The sequence below is a fragment of the Callionymus lyra genome, chromosome 12 (assembly GCF_982586985.1).
Source record: "Callionymus lyra chromosome 12, fCalLyr1.hap1.1, whole genome shotgun sequence".
NCBI classification, from domain to species: Eukaryota; Metazoa; Chordata; class Actinopteri; order Syngnathiformes; family Callionymidae; genus Callionymus; species Callionymus lyra.
The window spans coordinates 13,706,886-13,734,856 of NC_141829.1; the positions used below are offsets into that span (position 1 = coordinate 13,706,886).

The window sequence follows — 27,971 nt, forward strand, 5'->3', positions numbered from 1 at the left end:
TCTTGGATGACTTAGCTCAACTACCCATCTACTCTGAGTCTTGGATGACTTAGCTCAACTACCATATACTCTGAGTCTTGGATGACTTAGCTCAACTATCCATCTACTCTGAGTCTTGGATGACTTAGCTCAACTACCCATATACCCTGAGTCTTGGATGACTTAGCTCAACTGTCCATCTACTCTGAGTCTTGGATGACTTAGCTCAACTATCCATCTACTCTGAGTCTTGGATGACTTAGCTCAACTACCCATATACCCTGAGTCTTGGATGACTTAGCTCAACTGTCCATCTACTCTGAGTCTTGGATGACTTAGCTCAACTATCCATCTACTCTGAGTCTTGGATGACTTAGCTCAACTACCCATATACCCTGAGTCTTGGATGACTTAGCTCAACTACCATATACTCTGAGTCTTGGATGACTTAGCTCAACTATCCATCTACTCTGAGTCTTGGATGACTTAGCTCAACTACCCATATACCCTGAGTCTTGGATGACTTAGCTCAACTGTCCATCTACTCTGAGTCTTGGATGACTTAGCTCAACTACCCATCTACTCTGAGTCTTGGATGACTTAGCTCAACTACCCATCTACTCTGAGTCTTGGATGACTTAGCTCAACTACCCATATACCCTGAGTCTTGGATGACTTAGCTCAACTACCCATCTACTCTGAGTCTTGGATGACTTAGCTCAACTACCATATACTCTGAGTCTTGGATGACTTAGCTCAACTATCCATCTACTCTGAGTCTTGGATGACTTAGCTCAACTACCCATATACCCTGAGTCTTGGATGACTTAGCTCAACTGTCCATCTACTCTGAGTCTTGGATGACTTAGCTCAACTACCCATCTACTCTGAGTCTTGGATGACTTAGCTCAACTACCCATATACCCTGAGTCTTGGATGACTTAGCTCAACTACCCATCTACTCTGAGTCTTGGATGACTTAGCTCAACTACCATATACTCTGAGTCTTGGATGACTTAGCTCAACTACCCATCTACTCTGAGTCTTGGATGACTTAGCTCAACTACCCATCTACTCTGAGTCTTGGATGACTTAGCTCAACTACTCATCATTTTGCTTACGTGTTCTTTCGTCAATTTTTCTGGAGTTATTCATTAAAGAACAATAGTTAACTAACAATAGTTTACTGCAAACTTAAAGCTTTGACTTTCAGGCACTGATGCTTATAAACTCTTCAGAGGTTACACATCAATTGACTATTGCTTTATGTTCAATGATCAGAGAGGAGTAGGTTCAACGATTTCTTGCGGTCTGTTTTTCATCTACATGTTAATGACTCTTCAAGGCTTTTTGCCATTGATTTTGCCCCAATATTTGAACTGTGGCATCAAACCCAAGGGTCTGATATCCTGATTGACTGTTTGAGGATCAATACTCACATGTGTCCAATCCATTTCTTGAGGGCCAGACGCTGCCCATCAAGTCATTCTTACGGTATGATGTTTGTAAGAGGTTAAAATATTTTTTACTTTAGGAGTATGTGTAACTCTTTTACTTCTAGGCCATGTGACTTTACTCCCAGCTATTCGGGGTGAGAGGAAGAGGACATCCTGGAAAATTTTTAGCCAGAATACGGCTGCTGTTTTGGGACTGTCAGAAGAAAACCAGAGTGCCTTCATAAACTCCTGACTACTTTGCAACACCTATTGCACTCTAAGGGTATATATTTGCAAAAATCTGGTGATACGATGCGCACTACGATAGACGGTCAACAATACGATTTATTGGGATATATTTGTAGTATTTTCGAGTACTTGACTCTGGTGTTGCAGAATTTACAGACCACATGATTCTTGTCGGAACTGTTTTAATTTGTTTTTAAACCAAAATATGACCACACATCATCTTTAAAAGCTGCTGGAGTCGACTGTATCCTCTTGTCCTCAGTCATTCCTATTGCGAGATTGCATTGCTTGTTAGGCAGTGGAGGTCATAATGAATGCTGCCATCTAGCGGCCGTAAGTTTAACGCATAAATTTCAAACAACGTGAATATTAGTGTGTTGGTTGTAAATAAAAAATGAATTATTTCAATTCATATAAACTTTATTGAAACATAAACAACTATCGTTCAAACTTGTTTCTCACGTACAGCCACATTTTCCGACCTTCATAAGACTCGGTCCGACTCCCCAAAGGGTCTTTTTCCGCACACTGCGGCCGCAAAGGTTGCCACCTCCAGCCCTTCTCGAATTCCTCTGACCTCCTCACACCGAGGAGAATCTACATACCCAGATCACCGCAAACGGCCCCAATTCAGATAAAAAAAAACCCTCAAGAATTCCTGCGGGGAGGTGAGCAGCCGCCCGTGTCCGGGGCTCCACATACTTCTCGTGGCTGCTTTGAACTGGAGATTTACGACGATTTGAGTGGAACTGCTGTTGTTCTGCAGAACGTGCCAATAAACAACGGTTTGGCACTTTCACACGACATTGTCTAGCTCACCTCGCTTTCTACTTGTCCTTTTTGAAGTAATCCCCTCTTTCTGCTTTTGTTTTTGACTCGTAAATGAAGGCACAGATGATTGTAAACAAGCATGACATGAACAACAACCATCATCTCGTTCGTAAATTTAATTATTATGAATAATTCTTTCAGTTATCCATTTTGTTCTAAACAAAGCTGCTTCAGCTTTCAATTACACGTGAATAAATATAAAAAAACACGGGAAACTTCAGGAATGATATTATCTTTCCTTGTGGCAAGAATGATAAACTGTTTACAATCTAGAAATAACAATTCCTGGAAAACTAGCAGTTAAAAAAAAACTTGGGTTTCGGTAAGGTCATAATACAATTAAATGAATACAAAATTATTTATTTGGTTCACATGAGTAAAAACTCGAGGCCCCAGGCCAAATCCGGGCCCACCGTCATGTGGCCTACAAGATTTTGAATCCAAACCCTAGAATCTTCATGTTATAAACTGGTTAAACCAAAGTTTTCAGGGACAATTTTCCAGACGATTACACCAAAAATAACGTAAAAAAGACCATTAACAATTTGCGTTGTTTGGAACTACCATCAGGGTCCACAATGTACTGGAAGAATTTCACACATTTGTTTCAAAAAAAGCTTGTTTTACTGCTCTTTTGTGCAGTATGTTGTCCAAGTGAGTACTGGAACCAAACTGCAACCTGCCGTCCCATTGTACTTCCTACTATTAAACTTTTAAATAAATAAAAATGGGTGTGAATGAGATGCTTGGCAGAAATCTGCCCTCCCTTGTTTGATCTGTTAAACGTTTGTTTGAGTTTAAAACCGTTGATCAAACAACCCCATATAATATTATTATATTTTTTAGTAGTTTTACTGAGACACCTTTGTTGTTCTCTGTGTTATCTTGGCCGCTCTACAAATATAAATTACTTACTTACTTACCTTCTTATATAACTAACTTAAATTAAACTATAGGAAACTCTCAAAAGGGCAGATTAATTTACAAGGTTCTGAGTTGAGCTGTTGCTTTAATTGACATATTATAAATAATAATGAATACTCCTTTTTAGTGTTTATTTTCATTGAGTTGAGATACTACATCCAAGCTAAACACTTTCAAAAGACAGAAACAAAGATGATAAAAGTGATCGGATGAGAAGATTGACGGTGTGAGGATCATAAAAGTCAAGGACATTGATTTAAGCAAAGATGTCTTGAGAGATATGAATGATCTTCAGGGACATCTGAGGTCATTTCTTTTTAGGATAATGTAGGAACAGACATGTTTCAGGTCACATGTCATTTTCAAATAGTGATCTTCAATAATCTCAACCCACTTGCAACACATTAGATATTTCCCTAGAAATAAATGTAATTCAATGAGAGTGAAAATAGAACAAAAGCCGAGGCGAAAAAAGAGACGTTCGGAGCACATGTAGGTTCGGCTCAGCAGTGGATCTCTGGACAGTGACGGGTGCCTCCTTGTTTCCTACACGTCTAGAAAAATAAACAGTCTGCTGTAGGTCTGCTGCAGAAATGCAAGATCAGATAGAGGGCAAGTCGAGGACTCTGGCATGCCGGGGAGGGGGAGGAATGCAGGGGAACACATGGATCATGTTTCAGGAGAGCTGGTGAAGAATAAACCTCCACCATTAGAATACAAGCAGCGTTTTTCACTCCCTTGCTTAACGTTTATGACGTTAAGAATGCGTGTTTTTCGCCTCGAATTACAAAAAAGCTGATGAATCTTGGAACGTTTTTGTCGCCGTCTTTGTATAGCTGGTGCGTGTGGGACTTTCTGTCATAAAAAAAAGGCTTCCTCCTCCCTGGACAAATCCTTTATCTCTCTCGGGATACCAGAGCAAACACCAAACGCAACAAGGTTAACAATCTACGCAGGGTGTCGAGGGTCTCCGTGGCACGCCCTTCCTGCAGAAAAAAAACACCCGGAAGATGCCAAACGTTGTTGCACTAGAGTTCCTCTTGTAGGATTCCCATCGTCCAAACAACCAGTTTGGTGGAGATCGTTTCAGTGTTTAAATCAATTGCAATAGAACCACTCACTCCTCTATTGAAAACTGTATCAGTATATTTAATAAATATAATCAAAATATGTTGTTGGATACAAAATATATCCTCATATATTAATATGATTTTTTGTTTTTTGCTTTATTCACTTCAAAGAATTGTAAAAAGATTCATCAAACACATCTTGCTTCTCAAAGCAATAGTTCAACCCCTTGTATTTTTGTAGTAAAACAAACATTCTTTAACAGCAGCAGCCGAAGAAATAAACACAAAAGGCGTCGGGGACGAAGCTGAAATGTCCCAAAGTCAACCTCTGCACCTTGATTCACTCTTGAGTCTTGTGCTGATGATTCATGGTTGACTTTCTAAAACAGTCTAATTCCAAGTATCTTCAGTAAAACAGTGGATGCATTCACAGATTCTGAATTTCTCAATGAAGGCTTCGTTGTGCGAGGATCGTGGGTTTCATTAGTGCGTCCTCAAAATGAGTTTAACTCAGTGGGTCACAGTTTGAAAACAAAGAATGAAGCCATTTAATCCACCAGAAGAGATTTACTAGCTTTGAAACTCCTATTTGTAGGCGATGTTTCTTTTGAAAACACTGACAGATGCCTAATAGAAGGTCTATTAATATATCACTGTGATGTACATTTTTAACTCTGCATTTATGAGTGCTCTTAAGTTAAATAATAAACAATTTATTATTAAACCCTTATTTTTAAATTATTATTATCATTTTTAATAGAATATTTATTCATTTAAATAAAAAAACCTCATTTAATTGTATGATAGGAATGGGTTATTTTTATGTTTATCCTGTTTATTTGGTTCATTATTTCCTTATTTTGTATAATCAATTTTACTTGTCTCTCTTAAAGTTGTCTCCTGGATATTTTGTTGTCTAAACACACTATGTTTTTTTTTAAATGACTAACTATTTTTTAAAAAACCAACTCTGTTTACATCAATACTCTGCATTTGTCTACAAAGTTGTGTGTATATTTATACTGTATATATATATATATATATATATATATATATATATATATTTATTTAACTTTGTCACAGTACAGTTTGGAATCCAGTAGGATCTGGGTTCCTCCTAGTACAGATTGGAATTCCATGATTCAGTCTATTTTACAAAACATTTTGATGTAATCCAAATTTCTCCTATTAGAATGGAGATTGTCCTGGTAGAATTCCCATTTGTCCTAGGACAGATTGGAATTCCAATATTCAGATCCCAACACAGTAGTAGGATTCCAATCTCTCCTAGTAGAGATTGGAATTCACTAGTAGAATCTGGAATCCTCCTAAAACAGATTGGAATGCCAATATCATCCCAGTTCAGTAGTAGGATTACAATCTGTACTAGTAGGATTCCAGATCCTACTGGATTCCAATCTGTACTTTGACAAAGTTAAATTAACCGTTGAATAAAGCTGAAGCACAAATACGCTTCACAAGAGAGTTCCAAGAAAACGCGCCGACTATCTTGGCTCACTTTGAGGAGCAAAGGAACATTCAGTGTAACAAGCCCAACAATAGAGTAAGTAATTAAGTAATGGTTATTTTTAAATTGCCTTGAAAGAAGTTATTGATAATGTCTCCGAGAAAACCAGTTGGTTAAATTTCACTTAAAAAAGGTATTACAAAATCCAGCGTTCATCGAATTTTGAAAGCGTGCTCAATGGAAGAGTTTCATTCCATCTCCGTGAAGATGATTCTGATCGAAGTAGCAATTGAAGAAGAATTAGCTCAAACGTTGCTGGACGTTTGTATGTTTATTTGTTCAAGATATGAAAAGTTTGAGCACTTACATGTGAACTCATTATGTTTTTTCTATGTTTTATTCTATTCTTTTAATGTGTATTCTTTCTCTTGTATCAATCATATTTACAAGTCAAAATACATAAATCTAATAAGTTCAAAAGAGTTGATACATTATTCTGGGACACCCTGTATATATAAAAAGACAACTGAATTACTTCAGAATACAATATATATAAATAAGTTTACTTTTAAATAGACTAAATGTATAAATATTTATTTATTCATTATATTTTAATTAAATTAAAAAACACAGTTTAAAGGGTTGAAGCTAGGTAAGGTAAGGTAAGGTAAAACTTTATTGATCTCTCAGGAGGTCTCCTTCGGGAAATTGTTTTTTTCCAATAGCCAATACATACAGCAATTTTTTTTTATAAAAAAACAAAAATAAATCAAAATCAAATAAGAACAAGAGAATTAAAGAGAAAGAACACGATATAGTCTTCAATTGAAAAGTATTTAAATGAAAATAAATTGAATTTTATAGATTTAGTAAATCATCAAAACTAAAACGTGAATCAACCTATTACTTAAATATCACAAATTGATGTATTACATTTAATTATACTTGAGCAAGTATTTTCCACGTCAAATTTTGCTGCAATTATGAAACAATGTTCATGTACAATAATCTGGTTATACTGACAAGTTGCATCACCTGAAGGCGTCACATGACCACTAAACCTTTTCACCTTCATGTCTCGCGACGCGTATCTAACTTGTAATTATTTGGTAATATCTTGTGTGGCTGACGCCGATAGTCGGCGTGACCTCATCGCCGCCGCTGAAGGTGTGTACAATGGTATTGTGCTGAGCCTGAACAGCACAACACAATGTTTACAATAAAGTTGGGAGAGTTGCCTGGCAGCAGAATGTACACAAAGAATTAGCCCCGTGGCGCTGAGCTTGACGCCAGCGACGGGCCTGAAAGAGCCATGCTGCAAACAACAATGACGTCCTTTCTCTAGACGCTTGACATGAGAGCAACGAAAGCCAAAAGCGCCACAGGAAAAAAAAAAAAAACCCTTCCTGATGCTGTCAAGTGTTTCCTCCCATTCATTACGAACGATCCGACTCACACGAGCATGTTGAGTGTCACTCCGGAACCAGAGTGACGAGACGCCAACTTCTGCTTCAAAGACCAATTTTCATAAACAGTCTTGATATTCTGCCTTTGTACAGATTAAGTTAATAGACTCCATTTTGAGTGCAAATGTGAAACTAAATGTTAACAAAAAAAGGAGAAAGATAAGTGTGTATGTCCTTATAAAACATCACCAGGATATTTGGTATAGAAACAATACAAAAATAATGTTGGAAGAAAAGAACAGACTTTTTAAATTGTTCACTGAAATGTTATTTATGTATTATTTCTATTTATAATAAAGGAAGGTTGTGTAGTGATTAGTACTGCAGACTGACTAGTAACTAACTTTTTTTTTTGCCTTGTGTTGTCTCTGGGTCAAGTTGACCTGAAGGCCCAAAAAACAAATGTGTTCGTGGTATCCCTTGTGTTGTCTCTGGGTCAAGGTGACCCAAAGGCCCAAAAAACAAATGTTTTTGTCGTATCCCTTGTGTTGTCTCTGGGTCAAGATGAACGACCCCCACCTCTGCAAATGTATTTAAGGGAAGCCAGGGATACAACAAACACATTTGTTTTGTGGCCCTCGGGTCACCTTGACCCAGAGACGACACAAGGGTTAAGAGATATAAATGACAATTAATTTTAAACTCGCAAGTAATTATTGGTGTTGCTTCTATACCATTTAAAAGAACACAGAATATTATTATTATTGATAATAATGTTGTGGTATTTTTTTTATTTTAACACTTATCTGGGTCAAGGTGACCAAAATGTTGATGTTGAAGCAGAGACAACACAAGGGATACCACAGACACTTTTGTTTTCAGGCCACAGGGTCACCTTGACCCAGAGGTAACACAAGGGATACCACAGAGACATTTGTTTTCAGGCCAAAGGGTCACCTTGACCCAGAGACAACACAAACTTGAGGTATAGTTTGAGTTGTATAAACTCCACTCCAAGTAAACCCGACCCCTGAATGACTCTTCTTCAGGTGCTGGGTTGAAAGCATCTTCTTATTACTTTGATACATGTATTTTCATTTGTTTTGTTTATAACTACCTTGATATAATGTTAGAACATGTATTTTCAATCAAAAATAAGTATATTAATTGATTTAAAAAAAAAAAAAGTCCTTTGATGTTATTTAACCCAAAATAATCTGCGCAAATCTAATTTGCTATTTTGCGATCTTGGTTCTTCTATCCCGTGACAGCACTAATAATTATTGAATGATCAAATATAAAATTGAACAAAATTGGAAAAGTAAATCTTGTTTTATTTCACGTGTTTTCTTGGTTGAGTTTCCCAATCCATAGTAAAGGTTTTCCTGATCATCATCGTCCACTAAAATTGAGGCTCATTATATTCAGGTCAGATTTTTAAAAAAGGAGAAAATAAAGTGTTATATAACAGGAAACTAGATTTATCTGGATTATTTCTACTGGTTGGCCTGAAGCATCTTTTCTGGCTTCACATACTCGAGATGTTTCCTTTCATAACACAGGAAATACTTGATGGATTAGCCATAGATTCTCGTACATAATCTTGAAACTGAAACTATTTTTTAACAGGAAGGGTATTTAAGATCTTCGGAATAGACTTTGATGTCAACTCTAGGAGTTTCTGATTCTCTTCGACGTGTCTTTATCGTCCACCATTTTAAGATTCCAAAGTGGTTACGTTATGCTACTTACGGAGCACAGAAAGGGTGGAGAAGAAGAAGAAGAAAAGATCTTGAGAAGTTTACTTCTGGAAATCTTTTTATACAAAAACTTTTCTTGAGATCTTGAGGTTTTTGGCAGCTATGAGCCACCGTAGATTGTTAAATGTATAGCAGACGATTTGCAAAACCTGTTGTCCTCGGAAAAGATTCCCAAAGAGAAGATATTGAAGGTGAAACGACAAGTTTGGAAAGGATTCATGACAGACGAGTCCTTTTGAAGATGTTGTGTTTTCACTCACTAACTCAATATTTATATCTTCATTTAAGAAACCATCTTATTTTCTTGTACTTGAGGCTAAACTCAAAGTAAAAGTCAATAAAGCGGTCCATTGCCAACCAGTTAAAAAATACAATCTGAAAGAGAACACAGTACTTGTTTGCCCCGGGTAAACATTTGAGATTAAAAGCGTAAGTAACTTCTTTTTTATTTAAATATCTCCATTATTTGATGTTGAGAAGTAAAAAAAAAAACCGTATTCGCTTTTTTCTTTCATGTAAGTAAGTAAGAAATTTTTATTTATAGAGCGCTTTTCCAGGCCAGGGTCACAAAGCGCTTAAACAATCAAAACAATATTCAATAAAGTATATACTTTAAAGGTCAAGATAAAACTGATAACACAACAGGAGTTCCAGAAAATCAAGGAAAAGCCTGAACAAATAAAAACGTCTTAAGATATTTCTTAAAGGAGTCAGTAGACTCCATTTTTCTCTCATGTCACCTGTTGGGCTTCTGTAGATACTGCTGTAGAGGAACGTCAAGAAAAAGAAACGCAACCATTTTTTCGTTTGACAGAATGCAACATAAAAATGAACGCAAACAGAAAATATAAAGTGTTAAATTTGCAGATCCAATGTTGACCAAAACATATTGAAATTGAGTCAAAATCTACAAGTTTCTCTTGTTGCTATTATCTAAGACACTTCGGAATCAATCTAGAGACCAGATCGAGGACACAAGGTTCTTGTCTTTTACATTTATTTATCTCTCACGTACAGGGACTGGCAGAAAAAGGGATGTTTCCAGGCGGGCTCAGGTGCGACTCCAGCTGGACACCAACACAGTGTTCCTTGACAACGACATGAACTGAATAAAGCGTTCATTCTATTGTTTTGTAAAAAAAAAAAAAGGTATTGCTACACCTCCTGCCCTCCCCCGCTGACTGTGGGCATATTGTGCTGATCCAGTCCTTTCCTTTTCCTCCTGTGATGACCCTTTGACTTGCGTTGGCCTGCTGAACTCATCCATATGCTCCCCTGCTGACCTCTGGGCTCATTTGGGGAAGGTAGAGTCGTATATCATACTTGTGTCCGCCCCGGCGTTATTGACGGACTACAGTAACATTGCGTTAGTCACGGATATAATTTTCGAGGCGCAGTATTCTTTTGATTGAGCGCCTGGTATTCGTCTACACCCACGATTGAAAGATTCCTTTGGCGAACATTCTTTGTAGTGATGACACACGTGCGGTCGGATGAGTCAGCGGAAGACGAAGGTCTGATCTTTCAAGTCGGTCGTCCACATCAAGGAGACGCTGAATGACTCCGGGGTTTTGCAGCTGAAAGGAGTTTCATCGACGGAATTGATGAATTGGAGCGGAGGTCACAAATCACCGGATCCTTATATCAGTTACTTAAATGAACGTTGCTACGACTGAACTGAATGTCCATAAAATGTCCAATTAAACCTCACGTGTAGAGCTTCCCTGAATAGACTTTTTACTATTCAACTCCCCTTAGGGACCCTAAAAAATTAAAATCCTGCTCCCGTGACTGTCTTTTATCAAGTAAAAAACTCTCTTTAGATGTTTGGATAAAGGTTCTTGTCTTTAAAAAGCCATGTGACTTGTTAATTGATTCCCGTAGTCACAAGTAATGACTGAATTAATTCATCAATTCATTTCCTAAATATGAATGGAGAGCAGTGTTGTCATGTGGAAGTTACAATCAAATCCATAAAAATTAAGAAAAAGGCAAAAGTTTATTCACGCATTTTGAAAAGACTGGATTATTTATCTTGCTGAATAACTGTTCATTGCATTAATAAATGGTTTGATATCGATGTTATTATAAATGTTTTTTAATCAGAATCAGTAGAAAAAAAACCAAATATTGTTAGTGTTGTAAAACACAACACTGGATTTGGTTGTGGTGGTCGTTATTGAATATAAAAATTAAATGAAATGAAAAATAAAACACAATAATTAGAAATAAAACAAGAGACATTGCCATAGAATGGCTTATAAATAATGAATAATCAATAAAAAATAAAATAAATGTATTCAACATGTAAGGAAATGTAAGGACTTTACACAGATTTATTCTTTTTGAAGCTATTTTTAAACACTCAGAGTTGTGTTTTTATTTATAACATAATGTTATTTATTGGACAGACGAGCAATATATGTTTCCGGCTTTTTAATTCAGAATATTTATTTATTATTTACTGTATTTAGACTCAAAATAATAATAACAACCACTTACAAAAAAATAATATTAATAATAAACATTTCTTAAATAAAATAAAACATTGTATTAATCCTACTGTTTATTTAATTTAATTTAGAAATTCAGATTGAATCCATAATCAGGATCAGAAAACCTTTATTGCCAGTGTAACACACAATACAGAAATGTGTTGTGGTAAATAATACGAATAAAATAAAAAGAGAATAATACAATACGATACAATAAATTAAAATAATATGAAAAAAATAATGAAATTAGAGGGTAAAGCCTCTTGAACGTCTTCATCTCATCATGCAGTTCTGTTAAACTCAATTTAAATTCATTTATAAACTTAGAACCGAAAAAATAAGCCTTTATAAGCATTTTCGGACACTTTATTATTCTTGATTATTTTTGACACTTTCTTCTATCTCTGTTTATGAACTCGTTGCTGTAACTCCACCGTAGCTTTGCTGACACTTTATTAATTAGTTGTGTTAGAAGAAAAAAAACACAAAAACAAACTAAACCGCTTTTCAGCCAGGACCAACAGCACGGTGGAATGTTAGGTATGCATTATTACACTTAAACAAAGAAAGTAGGGAGACAACGCGTTTCAATTGGAATCGTCGACTGCCAAATTATACATTAGTGTTTAAAGAACGAGATTAAAGTTTGTTTTGGCGTTAAATATCGAATCTCTGATCCGTGGTTATTTAAAAAAAGAAGGTCGCATGGCTACGTTTAGTACTCGGTGTTTTTGAACCCCCCCTCCTCAGGCTGGAGTTGGTACGCTCCACAAGAGCGCCGTCCGTCCTGCCTCGACTGCAAATCATGAATCAGTCAAACAAACGAGGAGCAGCGAAGTTGCGGCGGACGCGAATCTCGACGATAACAAGGATATGTCTGCTCGTAATATGCCTTTATCTCTCCACGTGTGCTGTTTATTCGAGTAAAGGACCTGTCTATGTGAACTAATTTCCGACCCGGACGTGGAGTTGTTGGTGAGAATTTGGTCAGACGTTTGAAGCCGAAGTAGAAGGAAAAAAAAAAAAAAAAAACTGCTCCCCTTTTCTCAAACCGAGGATGATTTTCGCCAATACTGGAAACCCACTGAGGACTACCTACCGGAAACAGGTAAACTTGGATTAAATCTACACTATAATATCATTTTAAAAGAACCTTTTCTTTTAAAAGCGCACGTCTGCTTGACAGCTGCTAACTATCTAACGCTGAAATGGACGCTTCTGCAAAAAAACAACTTTTTCTTCATCATGTTTCCATCGTTTTTTTTTTTTAATAATCTCAAGTCAATTTTAAATTTTTAAATCATCCACACGTACAAGAATATTTTCCATCAGTTTTATTTTTCAACATTTCTCCCCCAATAGTACCATCTTATTTAACTCCCCCAGGTGTAGTTAAAGTGTAGTTAATGGATCCCAGTTAGGATCAACTAACACAGTCCTTTTAACCAACCAACATAACATCATAACCTTCAGTTCATTTGGCCTAAAAAATTTGAATAAGTCTATTTGCTCATGCTTGTGTCCTTACTTGGGCGAGGCCATTTACTGGAAGCTGTGTGTAGTTCCAGTTCGGATATGACAGGCTCAGCTGGTCTGGTTCTGGCTGATAAGAAGAGGGTCCAGATCACTCCCCAAAACACAGCCCTGTGTTCAGATATGTGTTCTGATGAATGGAACCACGACTCTCGGTGTGGTCGGGAGAAAGGAAGGAAGGAAGGAAGGAAGGAAGTCAGGTAGAGATGACAAGCTGTGTTATGCAATAAGAATAGCTTTATGACCACTTTACATTCCATTAAGCATCTTTTAGGATGTGCTGTCGTTGGCAACCAGAATTGAAGGTTAGGTCAAGATCTAGGGTCCACTGACTAGTCTGTTCAGAATGTGTCGTCCTCAAACTACCCACCAAACATGATAATCCATCGTGTAATGGTCCAGCACAGTTTGGTATGGATTGAAGCGAGGAAGGATTCGATGTTGTTGGGATGGATTTCATGTGAAAATAGGGGAAAACATTGATGTTTACAAGATGAAATTCTATTGTTTGCAGCCTTCACGAGAGCCGGATGGAACGTGAATTTTCAATTAGAATTAACAGAATGTTTGACTTTTTAAGGTAACCCTAAATTCAACTTTCACACAATCTACTAACCCGTGTGTCGAATAAGTAAGTAAGTAAGTAATTTTTATTTGTATAGCGCTTTTCCAGACCAGGGTCACAAAGCGCTTAAACAATCAAAACAATATTCAATAAAATATATAGTTTAAATGGCAAGATAAAACTGATAACACAACAGGGTTGAGAATATTAGTAATCTGTGTGTTTTTGGAGTTAAAGGCAAAAACAGAAAGTGTTTACCGTCTGTGTAGCACGTTAGCCTTTTAGCTTCTGCTACAAACAATCTTAAAATATAGACTTTTAAAAAAATGACATCGTAACAATTCTTTTCATGTCGGGGCTTCAATGCAAGACGGATATTACAGATTACGGATTTTGTCGTTTTTTTGGTATGTCTTCTTGTAAATTTAACTCCATTCACGACCATCATATGGACATGGAAATTGGAATTCAGGTTGGAAAATTGGAAAACTATCACTCTAAAATAACAAGTAACTTTTTAACTCCTTTGCCCGAACTTCAATTTAACATTATTCCCTCATATTTTTGACCATCGACTAAGTAAGTAAGTAAATAAGTAATTTATATTTAAAGAGCGCTTTTCAGGACCAGACTCACAAAGCGCTTAAACAATCAAAATAATACTCAATAAAATATATACTTAGAAGGTCAAGATAATACAGAGAATAACACAGGAGTTCCAGAAAATCAAGGAAAAGCACAAATAAAAATGTTTTAAGATGTTTCTTGAAGTAGTCAGTATTGAAAGCCAAAAACATTTAGAAAAAAATGAGTAAAAAAGAAAAAGCAGAAAATACATAAATAAACAATACTAGATACATTCAGATACAATATGTATTTACCTTTCCTAAAAATAAAAAGAATGCAACTAAAAATATTAACGATAACAAAGGGCCGCCCAAGTCTGCCATAGAAAAATGTCTCATATTAGCTGTACAATCATAGGTGTCTCTTATTACTGGTTGTTGACTCTAGAAGTTTCAGCCCAAAGGCGTCTGTCATTTTCGACTGGCCTTCAGGCGTTTTCGTCATCACAGGAGCGGTGGATTTTAGTAGGCGTACAGAACTTGTCAGTGTCTTGTCTGCACGTTGGTTATTTACACTTTGTACTTGTAAAACATTCTGTGACGCATCTAGAAGTGGCTAATGCATTGTCAATTTTGATCTTCTCATACACATGACTTCCAGTTCCGTGGCATGCTGTTGCACAAAACCCGACCACACGGATCGTAAAGAGATGTTTGAATAATTGAGCTTGACAGACTTTTTCTCACGAGGTACTTCCCCCCCTTAAACAAAAACTATGGTCAGAATTTAATCTCTCAGTATCTTGTTGCACGAGATCAGGCACACCCACAGTCCTAACACTACTTTAAAATCTTCTTGGTTTGTCAAGTTGTTACACTTAAAAACCAACTCAACCTGCAGTCGTGGAATGAATGAAATCCAGGCCATGACTGAGGACGAGAGGATACAGTCGACTCCAGCAGCTTTTAAAGCTGATGTTTTGGACATATTTTAGTTACAAAACAAATTAAAGTATTTAAGTCAGGATTCAAGTAGTCGGTAAATTCTACAACATCAGAGTCAAATATTCGACAATACTACAAATATATTATTGTTTCTAAAGTATCGCCATTTTGTTTTTTTGCCACAGTGTCGTGATACGTGTCGTATCGCTAGATTCTATACGAACGACTACTGTATACCAGTTTGTATTATTAAAACATGAGGTTATTAATGTACGTTTATTATTTCTCCAACACAAGTCAGATCCATTTATAGCAGTGTTAGCTCGGGAGTTAAATGCTTGAAAAGGCGTTTCATAGGCGCTCAACATCAAATAAAGTGAGCCATGACTTTGCCAACTATGACTCATTTTGTATTTATGTGTTTGAATCTTGGTTTCATGCAACATACAGTATTTAATACCACCATATGCAACATCCCGTCCATATTTAACGGCAACAGCAGACGACTCGTACCACCAAAAATCAACAGAAGTTATTTCAGACGTATGTCTCTTTGTTATGGGTAAGAAAAACAACGAAAAAGACAAACACGCCCGTAAACATCAGTGACGAGCGAAGGCATTGTGATGATTCAGTTGTTTTATTTGGAGCCTTCACGTCATTGCCAACGTGTGCGGTGTTTCACGCAGGAGGGGCCGAAATAAAACAACACAATGAGCAAATATGCTCCGTGCAATTTAATTAATCCTCCCTTTTTAGAGCCCTTTTGACGAGTCCGTCTCTTTGAATTAGGCTTTTATATCTTGAAAAGGGGTTTGCTTGCAGCGTGAGGTCAATCCCTGTTTCAGGTCATCAGTCATTTAGCCACGCCATGACTTTAAACTTCCTTGAACACTTAAGAGACCGACACACACACTAGTAAATCGCACCTAGGGCGGTTTGTGCGGCTCGAACAATGTTAGAATTCAGTGTCACAATCTCCCGATTTAACGTGTCTGGATCAGTCATTGGCGTGACCATTTTCGTCTCAACTTTACGCGTCGTAGAAAAGTCTCTCACCGTCAGAACGACATGCTTAATAAGTTGGTTTTAGTGTGTTTTTCCAGCCTCGAAATTCACTTAAATCTTAAAACGACCCGCTGCTTAACAAGATCAACAATCCGATGTCACGCAAAACTTTTCACATGAGGACCACAAGTGTGGCACATGTAAGTTTTTGTTTGTCGCCAGCATGCTGCTGATGAAATTAGACTCAACCCTTTTTTTTTTCTCAGTGAGAACATGTGAGACGAGGGACGATCCTGCAGACTGGCGTCCAGACATGAGTTGCTCAATCATGTCAGCGCTTCATGCTTGGGATTCCATTCGCTTCCTCTCGGCTTGAGATTTCTTGGGGCGGGTTAAAGGGGGTTTGGGGGGGCGGGGTGGGGGTAATCTGTGTCTGATACCAAAGAAGAGTACTGGTCCCTGCAGGGGGAAAAAAGAGGGTCTCGGTGGACCAGCACATCTGTGTCTTTGTAAACATGGAGCTCAAAGTTGCTCAATCGCTGAGGAATTTTCTCAGACTCTGCAGACCACACTGCTACGGTTTAATTTTAAACGGCACGACTATCTAATCTTCCGTTGATCCTAGCGTTCTTTTCTTTGTCTTTTATGAATACGTGTAGAGATCGGGCTTTTTTTTTTCAATTGTTTGGCACATGATCACAAGCCGAGTTATCTGAACGACCATCTCTGTTTCTGGGATTTAAAAAGTTTTTCTTGTGACTTTTCCCTTTCGTGCTACAAGCTATCGAGGGTTTATCAGATGTTTAAAGTGGATAATTAATTGTCCTCTTCTTTACTTTGGAAGGCAAAACATGTTTTCTTCCTTTAGGCTTGGGTTTTCACGTGCCATATCTAGACGCACGAGGAAACCACTGTGCTTGTTCTGTCACGTAAAATCATAGACGCCATAAGGCGCCACGCATTGTTTTATAACAGTTGCGTCTGTGGTTAGAAGTCAAAGTTTTGTATCTTAATAACAAAAATGTAGCCTCGCCAGTTACTGTAGGTGTTGGAAATCAGCTTATTTGTTTGTTGTTTGCATTTAAAAGATTTTTATTGTCAGTATAATTTAATTTTCAGCTACATTTGATGATTTAAACAGTACATTTGAATTCAGAGGTAATTCCAAGACAGTTTTTTCGCCCCAAATACTTTGAGAGGTCAAATTTTTTTATCCATAATTTTACTCCCTCCTATGAACGGAGTAGACGCCTGGTAGTTTCATGACAGTGTTTGACATAGCAAAGCGACTCTGCATTACTAGAAACATTGGCGTGTCCTAAATACCTGACAAATTGGAAATTATAAATGATTTAAAGGTAAATTTGACAGTTTTGTTTTCTTGAAAAGTATAAACTTTTGACCCAATTTATTTCCATTTGTTATACTGTTAATATACACAAATTAAATTACTTGGAGAATAAAGCTTTAACTTATGTTGTAACATCAATTTCTGCGTTGGAATAATGTAATAAAGGAATAATAAGCAATTAAAAACATGCAGCAGAGGACGTATCGAAGACCCATCAAGGGTTGAGATGAAATTGAGGAAAAGCATTTTGAGATTGATTTTATATTGGCGTGACATTGTTCCTTGGCCAGCATCAGAAGATTGATTTGCTTTTACATTTTATTTTTTGTGAAAGCAGAAAAAGATAAATTGATTTTTTTTTTGTTGAGGCTCTGAAACAACACCGTTCATTTGTTTATCGTAGGCCTATTCAATGCCAACTAAATGTGAATTAACATCTTGAACTTGTGAACAGCAGAATGCATATAAAATGTTAATACTCTGTATGGAGAAAGCTACTGACTTTATGAGCCGGTTAATAAAATAAACAGTCAATTCCTGCCTCAAGAATCAAGTGTGTTTGACTCTGTCTGAGCTGATCTATAGCCTGAGAATATCAAACCGCTTGTTACTGATGGTTAAGGTTTTTATCGTCGGCTGGTTCGGCGCAGATGGCTGTTTATGTTGACCCAAGAATATTTATTCATCATTCCGTGGCAGAGGGGGGGTGGGGGGGACGTCATTGTGTGACACTTGTGTCAGAGCTAGGGGTCCCCGTGGGCCCTGATTGTGCTGACGGCCCACACCGGGGGCTAGAGATTGCTCGCTGGAAATGGATCACTGGGAAAGGATTAATCCTCTCGCTTGGACACATGATACAAATAACAGTGGATATCATTTAGACATGATTCCTGACACTTTATGGAATATAATATTAGGAAAAGATTATGATTCCCTTTGCAAGCTTGCACTTACATTTCAATGTATTTTCGAGCACAAACAATAATGGCCTGACTTACCGATTATAGGTAATCAATATCATATTTGCACTGAATATGATTAACAGGGTGAGTTACAGTGTGTGTGGCTTTAATTTATGGTTCTCCCTGTAGAAACGTATATATTGTTGATGAACAATAAAGAGAATAACGAGAGCAGAAGTATACAAACGATGGTTAAACAAAACAAAGGATGTCCTTGGATGTCCTCGGAGCTTAATCAAATCTGCCGCTCGCCTCTGGATTTGACTTCCTTCGGGCTCAGCGTCGTTGTCGTCGAGAGAGACTTACGATTTGGTCTCGAATGACGTCGTTCTTTGCAGCGTCAAAGAAAGACCGTGTTACTGATTCTATATGTATTCGCTGAACTAACGTAGTTTTTTTTTGTGTGATAATCAAGGTTTATTTTAGTTCCCTACCAGATTGACTTCGCAGCTTTCACTTGTTTGACTCTGAGCTCAATATTTGAAAAAAAACAAAACACCGGATACGTTTCATACAAATACAATTACCTCCCACTCCAACCCACTGACCACTGCAGTACGTCCACACTCGCTGAGGTTGAAGGAAGAGCGGACAAAAACGCATTTTAGTTTAACGATAACAAATCAGACGAGGTATTTATTCCCTTGAATCCAAATAGTTTTTTTTTCCTGGGAAATCCTCAATGATATCAAGAACTCAAATCGACGACTATTTTAAGTATTAGACTTGAGGCTCATTAACTATGAAGTCATTTATCTTTAAGCTGGCACGTCCCATAGACCATGAATGTGCCCTCAAATGTCCCTGGTGGTGATGTTTTATTTTTTAATTTAATTTGATGTTTTTACGATCTTGACATTCAGTAAATCATGAAGCTTTTATTAAGGACAAGACTTCAGATAACGTCCATTTACAGAGCAATTTTCCATTTGAACGGAATAAATACCAGTTAAAATTCGAGTTATCAATGGATTAAATCTTTAGTACAATTAGAAAACAGTTATTTGAATGAATATAATTTACCCTTTTATACATGGAATAAGAATACGAAACATCTTTCACCAAGAAACTCATTTTAACATTACTTATACGAAACAGATTATGATTAAACCATTAAGTTCTGTGATTCAAGACTTGAATTAAGCAGAGCCAAGCAATGTATTACTAATGGGACTCAAACCAGGATTATATTTGCTTCAACATATACCACAAAACAATCTCCTTGGTAGAGGTAATGATCAACTTCCCCAAGGACTTGGCCACTCTTGGCCACTTTAAGTTAAAAACTAAAGGGTGCTTTAAATGTTTAGTTCACCCCAATTTCAAATTACACCCTCGTATGGACTGAGGGTTCGGATTATTTTCAGAGTAACCTGTTCCTTTTTGAAAGTTATAGACAAAAATGTTTGTTCATTTGAATGTAGCGACTGCAACTCAGTTATGTTTGTCTTCATCGTCGTCCAAAAAGACCGACTTAAAAACACCCAAATCCCTCCATACTGCTCGTCTGTAAATGAACATACATTTTTCCCTTTAACTCTTTAAAAATAATGGTTACTATGAAAATAATCAGTCGAGATGAGGGTGAGTAAAAACTGAGTCAAGTTAGAATTTTGACCAAACCCTTTAACAGTTGGAATAAATCTTCTTTTTTAAGTAAGATTCTAGATGCCAATGAGGACAAATATTTTCATGATCAACATATTAACCAAATTGTTGTAAATGTATTAAAATGTAAATATATTCAGTTCCGAGTTCACCAAGATAGTTCGCAATAGTGGGTCATACTCATCGAAGACTAAAAGAGAGGTTTTAAATCGGAACCAAACATGGGGGAAATAATGTTAAAAGCGTTTTTTCTCTCTCCGTCCTTTCCAGCTCCCTTTCACAATATCCTCGCATCCCATGGCGCCCCCGAGCCCGAGCACCAACAGCAGCACCAACAACAGCAGCAGCAGCAGCACCGCAGGCTGGGAGCAGCTCAGCAAAACCAACCTCTACATCAGAGGCTTGTCGCCTTCCACCACTGACCATGACCTGGTCAAACTCTGTCAGCCGTGAGTACAATCGCATCCGTCTGTTGTCCGCCATTGATCAGCTATCGACCCCTCTGCCGCAATTTGTACTGACTTGTTGTTTATTGACATATAGTTACCAAACTGACACGCAAAAACAAATATGGCTCCTGCTGGTTCTGTGGTGGGATGACGAAATGAAGTCTGGTGTTTTCTACTAAAGACAATACTTTGAATGAAGTTAGAAGCCGTGTTAAAGTATAGTTTAATTGTCATTGTATAAGTGGACCATTTGACTTGGAGGTTAAGGGTCATCGGTTAGGTTAAGATTTCAATTTCAATGGTTAAGGTTGAGGTTGAAGTCAGCACCACGATGTTGTGTAAAAACACTTTTTATGTTTCATTGTGTCACTTTCTTCAGTTTATCCTCCACGTCTGAGAAAATGTCATTATTAATGGTCTATTTCTGGGAAAATGATGCTGAATGACTTGGAATAGAATCACCGTCACATGACTCAAGGTCCGCAAAAATACTCCTCAAGATTCAGTTTTAAGAAAAAAATGTTGATTGAATGAAGTATTATTTGCATCCACGAGTCCTGGTTTGTGTTGCTGTGTAAATATGTATATTTATTTGTCTTTCTTAGAACGTTAATTAACATATAATGTCATATTCTCATTGTTATCGACACATTTACTTTTTCATGATTCTTAATGAGTATTCTTAAGATTTAAAGAATGATTTCAATTTAACTTACCTTGACTTAAGCAAAGAATAAAGGATTTAATTTACAAATATATAGACACATGGCTGTAAGTGCTATGAATCTTGAGTGGATTGAGTTTCTTGACATAACTTCCTTTTAATTACTTTAATGTATTTATTAGTATAACTTCTCACAAACTGTAAAACTAGTTTCTTAAAAGGAATGCTTGAATGAACTCGGGTTTCAAGAACATACTTCTTCCGTTGAAACGTGATCTTCTATCATAGATTAACTGGATCATGTGCGTCCAGAACATTTCTTTTAAAAGAGCCGCATTCATGGGGGTGTGTTTTTAGCGGTAAAAGTAAAATGTTTTTTGAGCATTTTTGTTAAAGGTACGATAAAACAATAACCCTTTTTCCTATTAGTATTTTCTAAAAATTCACAGTGAAGAAACTACTTAAATAATGAATTTAATCGCATTTGCTGTAGAACCTGAAACTTGATAAAGGGCCCCATTGACCCCAAGGCGAGACTTGACTTGTATGTCTGTTATACATCTAAAATACCTTTGTCCACCTATAAATTAAATCACCTTGAACCACAATTTGTAATATTAAGATGTAGAGTTAAATCAGTAAATTTATGAAGTGTATTTAAAAAGTGTGGCATCAAACTTCAAAATGTCTGCTGAAGTCAAAGGTATTTACCTCAGTTATGAGGTTCTTCAGAAACGAAGGACCCCGCAACCTACATTTGCTTTTGAGGAAGGAAAAACATCGCAGTCTGGCTTTGGTTAATTTCAGCACCGCATTGAAACCGCTTCCTGTGTTAGATACCATTACCATGATGTCATCGCTGTGCTGCGCGGCCCCGGCTTCTTTGTGTGTCGAACAACTGGCCCGGTCCAGGACATGCTCCGGTTATTAATAACGCATTTCTCTCTCTCTAGATACGGAAAAATTGTTTCGACAAAGGCCATCCTGGACAAGACCACGAACAAATGTAAAGGTGAGGGATTGTTGTCGCTCGTTTCCTCCCACGCTTCCGTCCCGATGGCTCTTCAGAAACGCCCTCATTAAGAATTGTATAATAAATGTTTTTTTTAAAAGCTTTAACTGCACAGACAGATACTAGCAAACATGTTGACGTAAATGCCGACTTTAGCTACGTCAGACTCTGTGTTTGTTTAAGGTAAATAACCGGATTGGTATCCCAGGATCCACTTCCTTCTCCTCTTTTTACACTTCTTTTTAAAAACTCTTTTTCAGATTCTCACTCACATGGACTTTTGCATCTGTAACTTTTTTCACATTATTACATCCATCCCCCCTAAAGTTAACATGACCAAGAAAACAATACATTAACACGTCTAGGCTTTTGTGCCTGAATTAAGTTGTTTTTCTTTTAATATTATTGTAGATCATGTGTGTCGAATTCAAGGCCTGGGGTGTCATTTAATGTGGATGTTTGGCTCTAAAACTAAGTTGATAACTGTTGGTATTTATACGTTAACCTTGAAAAATACCCTTGTTTAAGCTCAAATAAGGAACAGTGAATATTGATTGTATTAGAATAAGTAGTAAAGGAAGTAAAGGAATTTGTTTTAATGAATGAGGGAAAAAACACAGAAATGATAAAGATACATTCAGCCTGCAAGAATATAAAGACTAGTAACTAGTAGGAAATTCTTGGGTTTAATTCAATTTATTATGGTTTGTTTTTGCAGATTGTTTTATAAGGTTATTCAAGGGTAATACAAAGAAATGGTTACACTTAACTAACCTAACACAATTATTTGCAAATTCCTACCATAATAATTCTAATTAAAGCTTTTTTCCTACTTTTTATTTTTCCGGTCTACTTTCTGTTAGCGCTCTGATCTGCCAGCCTGGTGTCCCGCAGTTACCTCCGAGGCTCGTGTTATTTAAAGACCGATCTCTTGTTTGCTGGTCCGTCTGTGCTGCGGGTAGATCCCGGGAAGAACCGACGAGCTTGTCACACGTCCAGCGACAGCTGGTTTAGGTCATCGTCCACTAGACTGCAGCGCCTGACTGCTGGATGACTAACTCGTCTCCAGGCCTGATGGGATTAAAGGGCCGCTTTGTTACTCACCTCTGGATTATGTAGATGCCAGTTAATCAAACACTCGCGGTGAAAGGAGACACTGTGTTAAAGGTCTTACCGACGGAAACTTACTAGACATCCTGTGACACAGAAATATCTTCCGTTGCCTTTTCGGTTGTCAGATTAATTGCGGAGTAGACGTATACGTGGTGAATAAGCGTATAAACCGACGCTGGAAAACATGTTGAAGAGTGTGAATAGGTCATTCGTGGGAGTGTTCAGACGAGAGAAAACACCACAAAATCTGTTGTGCAATCAAACAAACAAACGTAACGGACCTTCCATGCAAATGCTATGACTCTCTCTCTCCGGTTACAATGTTTACTCTGGCCTCATTTGGTTGGGCAATTTTCCATTAAATAGAAAAGCATTCAACCGGGACGGTGCGTTGTTTTTTCCAAAAGTCTTACCTTAACCACACAGTACATTAGACTAAAAGACGATAATGTTTTATTCAGTGTGATTTTGCTGGTTTCAAAAAGTCTAAATACGTCCTTTATCACTTAAAATCGCATGAAAAATTGTTAACCGAAAATTCAAATTTCACTCATTTTCTACTTGCCTTCATTTCGACTAAGAGTTTGGATTATTACCAGAGTAATCCGTTTCTTTTTATAGTTAAAGGTTAAAATGTATGTTCATTTTAATGAAGCGAATGACGCTCAGTTGTCTTTGTCTTTATTTTTGTCTAAAATATATTTTTTAAACATCTGAATCCCTCCAAACTGCTTGTTTGTAACGTCCATCTAGTATTGAAACCTGGCTAATAAGAATTATTTTAAAAAAAAGAGCAAACGATTCTATATTTTAAGATTGTTTTACATGAGCGTAAATCTTGCCCATGAGCCCTGAAACTTGCAATGTGTTTGAACTGCAATGTGTCTTGTATTAAAGCCTTAACACTAGGAATTGTTCCGAAAAAAACCCTACATTTAAGTGGATATACATTTTTGCTTATAACTCTAAAAAGGAACAATTTACTCTAATAATCCCAACCTTTTGAAGGTGAGTAGAAAATGAGTGAAATCTTTACTTTGTGTGAACTATCCCTGTAAGTATAATTTTAAAAGATTATTAAAGATACTTTTATTTACAACAAAAACTTCTTTGATGTATTTAGATTTTTTCAAGTTGCCATAACTACTAAACTGAACTAAATGTACCCGGTCAGTTTTTAAATTAGCGCAACCAACTAGCCTCGTGTGCATGTGCTGGATATGTAGGAAGACTAGGGATGGGTAAAATGTAACAAAAGCCTAAAAAAAACGGATTTTTGTTTTTGTATTACATTATCTGAGTAAAGTGTAAGTTCAACTATTTGCGGCTCAAGAATGAACAAGTGAATTTGTGGTGACCAAAAACCGAAAACGGTTGCATGCTAACAACTCTCCAAGTAGCTACAATAGCTTGATTCTATTTTCTTTGTCTCGTTCTAAAAAAAAGTTGGCCTAATTTTTGCCCTTAGCAGCTTCAGCGTCAATATTTTGGAATCTGTCACTATCGGCTGAAAATATGATGCTAGCACTCTTTGACAGTTAGAGTCACTACTGACTTTAATATTTATTTTAAATATGTTTTTATATCTTGTAAATATCCCTGGACAACGCCAGGTACTGTATAAATGTGATGGCACCTTCTTGAATAGGATGACACTTTGAATATCAATGCCTTATTATCGCATTGGAAATATTTTTAATTGTATTCATTATGGTCTTAAGAGAGACCTAAAATCTTTAATTGACTCGCTAAGACCCTAAGGTACTGTAATTTAAAGTGGAAGAAATAATTGTTGAATAAATTAAGTCCATCTATCCATTTTCTCCTGCATCACTGAGTTTGGCGCTCGAAGTAGATGAAGTGAAAAGGCAGAGACGAATCTATCCCCAGAAACCTATTCATGCTACGGAAGGTGTTGTTTCTCAGGTCAACTGAGGGAAATAATCTCGCCAGGTTGTCTTTCCATCAATGTCTTGTCTCAGTTGGACACTCCATCTAGGAGGTGTGCGGGAGGCTTCCTGACAAGATGTTACCTTAATCCACTTCTGTCAACCAAAGAAAAGCAGCCGCTCTTCTCCGTCTCTAAGAGAGAATCCATACTTTCTACTTAGATTGGCCTCTTGGATCCTTCTGGTCACTACGTAAAGATTTGGACTTCAGGCAGGATTTGGAGAGTAGACCGTTAAATCAAGAGCTTTGGCTTTTGGCTCAGCTCTTTCTTCACCACGAAAGATAGATGCAATTTCTTTTTTTTAAGGAAACCATTCTTTCCTGACTCATGAACAAAACCCTTAATCTATGGAAACTCCACACCCAGGATATGCAGCTCCTGTGTTACACCAGTGTTGGTATTATTAGCTGTGTTGGAAACAAACATTTATGTTGAACAAATGTTAATTTCTTATTACACAGAAATGACACAGAAGCTAGCAAACATGGCTACAAAAAAAATCAAGCCTTACCAGAGATTACAACAACAACAACTTTTATACCATCTGACTACGCCTTTTTTTCTGGTTCAAAAAGTGGAAGCGGGAAGTTTTGACATAGTTTGCTAAAATAGCAAAGCAAACATTTTTTTTCCCAGTTACCGTATTTTCCGCACTATTAGGCGCCCCGGATTATAAGTCGTTTATTGAGAACATTAAAGGCTTTTAAGTGCACCTTATAGTGCGGAAAATACGGTAATATTTCAGCAATAGAAGATGTTGCAATTTTTTGATATCGGTTCATTTTCATAGTCTGAAAACTAAAAACCATACATTTGTTGAATGTACTACTGAAATACTTACAAGAATAACCTGCAAAGCCTTATTCTTGCAAATTCTCTGTTGCCCTTTTTGTAGTACATTTTTTAACGAAATGACAAATTATTATTATAAATAATAGCTTAACCATTACAGATTTATGACTTTTTATCTTGTTGTTTTTTGTGAATATATAATGTATCGCTCAGGGGTGTTGATGTATTTAAAAGTATACATTTTCCTGCTTGTCTCTCCAGGGTATGGATTTGTGGATTTTGACAGCCCGTCTGCTGCTCAGAAGGCTGTAGCTGCTCTAAAGTCCAGTGGTATTCAAGCACAGATGGCAAAGGTGAGGAACTCGCTGCTCTTAAGTTGTGACGCTTTACGGCACCTTCTGCTCCCTCTGGCTGAGTAACTTGAACCTCGTCTTATTGGGATTGTTCGGGCAGAACATTTGTGCCCGATACTGGTTCAGGCCGAAGTAGAAGTGGAAAGAAAAATCAATGCAACTGCTCAGAATCATATTCAACAGGATGTAGAAATATAGGAATAGTTAATAACTAAATGGCCACTTAAGAAAAAGTATGAAAGGACTTTTACCTAAAATATTTAAATACATTTCTTCATTATCTCCCGTTTATGTGATTCATAAGGAGGCTCCCTAAAGGCCAGACCTGGACTCAAAAATCCACGCAAAAGATAGGCTGAACATACAAACTCTAACCCTAACACATTACCACCCGAGGCTGGGATTGAACCTTCGACCAGGGAGCCCGAAGCACCAACTACCACTCGCTGCTCAATCTTTAAATAGTTTTCTCTATTTTGTGTTACATTTACACCATGAACCCATGCATGAGGTAGTTTAATAAATACTATTTTATAAAATAAAAGTGTAAATATAACTTATATTTTAATGTATATGCTTAACTAGCTGAAATCTGCAGCATTGTGCAGCTATAAAAAATAATTTGAAAAACCAATAACCCACAAAAATCTGAAGAGGGATGGAAAGAAGAGAAAAGAATTGTCGACAGAAGAATTAACCCATTATTTAGTATGTGTTAAATATGGTGTTAATTGGTGTTAATTGCATTGAAAGAGGCCTGTTTGAATTTTTAATGAAGGTTTACTGCCCCCTTCACTAAGAGGACTGTATGAATCAAATTTTCAAGCATTTTTGTCGAGTGGTTTGGGGTCTATAAGACATTAAGATCAGGTTCACAAACAAAAACAACGTCAAAGACAGACACAACAATAGATCTTTTATAAAAGTTCCATCATTCTTAAGTTTGAAAATTGGAAAAAAAAATGTTCTGTTGTTTTTCTCCCTGTTATTTATTTACTTAAAACAATGTTTGGTCAAATTTCAAAGCTGAAAGTACCATGAGAAAACAGTGCCATGCATGGATGTGGTTGTATGTAATTTGAACTGGCCCAATAGAACACATGGTCCACATTTATCATCTTTTGGTGAGTAAAACCTGATAAGAAATGTTTGTGACAGCGTTTTCCAGCCACAAACCTACAACCTTGATCTTAATGCGAAGACAGTCGGTTGTTTTCCTTGCATGTTCCGACACACGACATTTCCTTCCTCCTGCATGCATCACGGCGGCTGCGAGCGCCGGGTGGGTTCTGTCGCTACAATTCCATGATTAAATCATGCACACAAAGCCAGAAATATGTGCACTCACACTCCGAATGCATATGGTTTTGCTTTACGAATCCCAGCGTTTGTGAAATAAGCCACAGATGCACAAGTCGAGTTACCCATAAATGAATCAAGACACACCCTGGAGCAGCTTTTTTTAAAAAAAGATTTTTAAG

The 27,971-nt window shown here is 37.0% G+C and overlaps 1 protein-coding gene across 1 annotated transcript in view; it reads left to right on the forward strand.

Annotated features, from left to right (window-relative positions):
* Positions 1-12,406: 12,406 nt before the first annotated feature.
* The window catches only part of rbms1b (RNA binding motif, single stranded interacting protein 1b), a 30,522-nt gene continuing 14,957 nt past the window's right edge, over positions 12,407-27,971 (forward strand). Inside the window, exons 1-4 of the mRNA XM_087803915.1 lie at positions 12,407-12,726; positions 20,427-20,605; positions 22,223-22,281; positions 26,399-26,490. Coding sequence (XP_087660041.1) covers positions 12,676-12,726; positions 20,427-20,605; positions 22,223-22,281; positions 26,399-26,490 — 381 coding nt within the window. The 5' untranslated portion in view covers positions 12,407-12,675. The remainder of the gene's footprint in view (positions 12,727-20,426; positions 20,606-22,222; positions 22,282-26,398; positions 26,491-27,971) is intronic.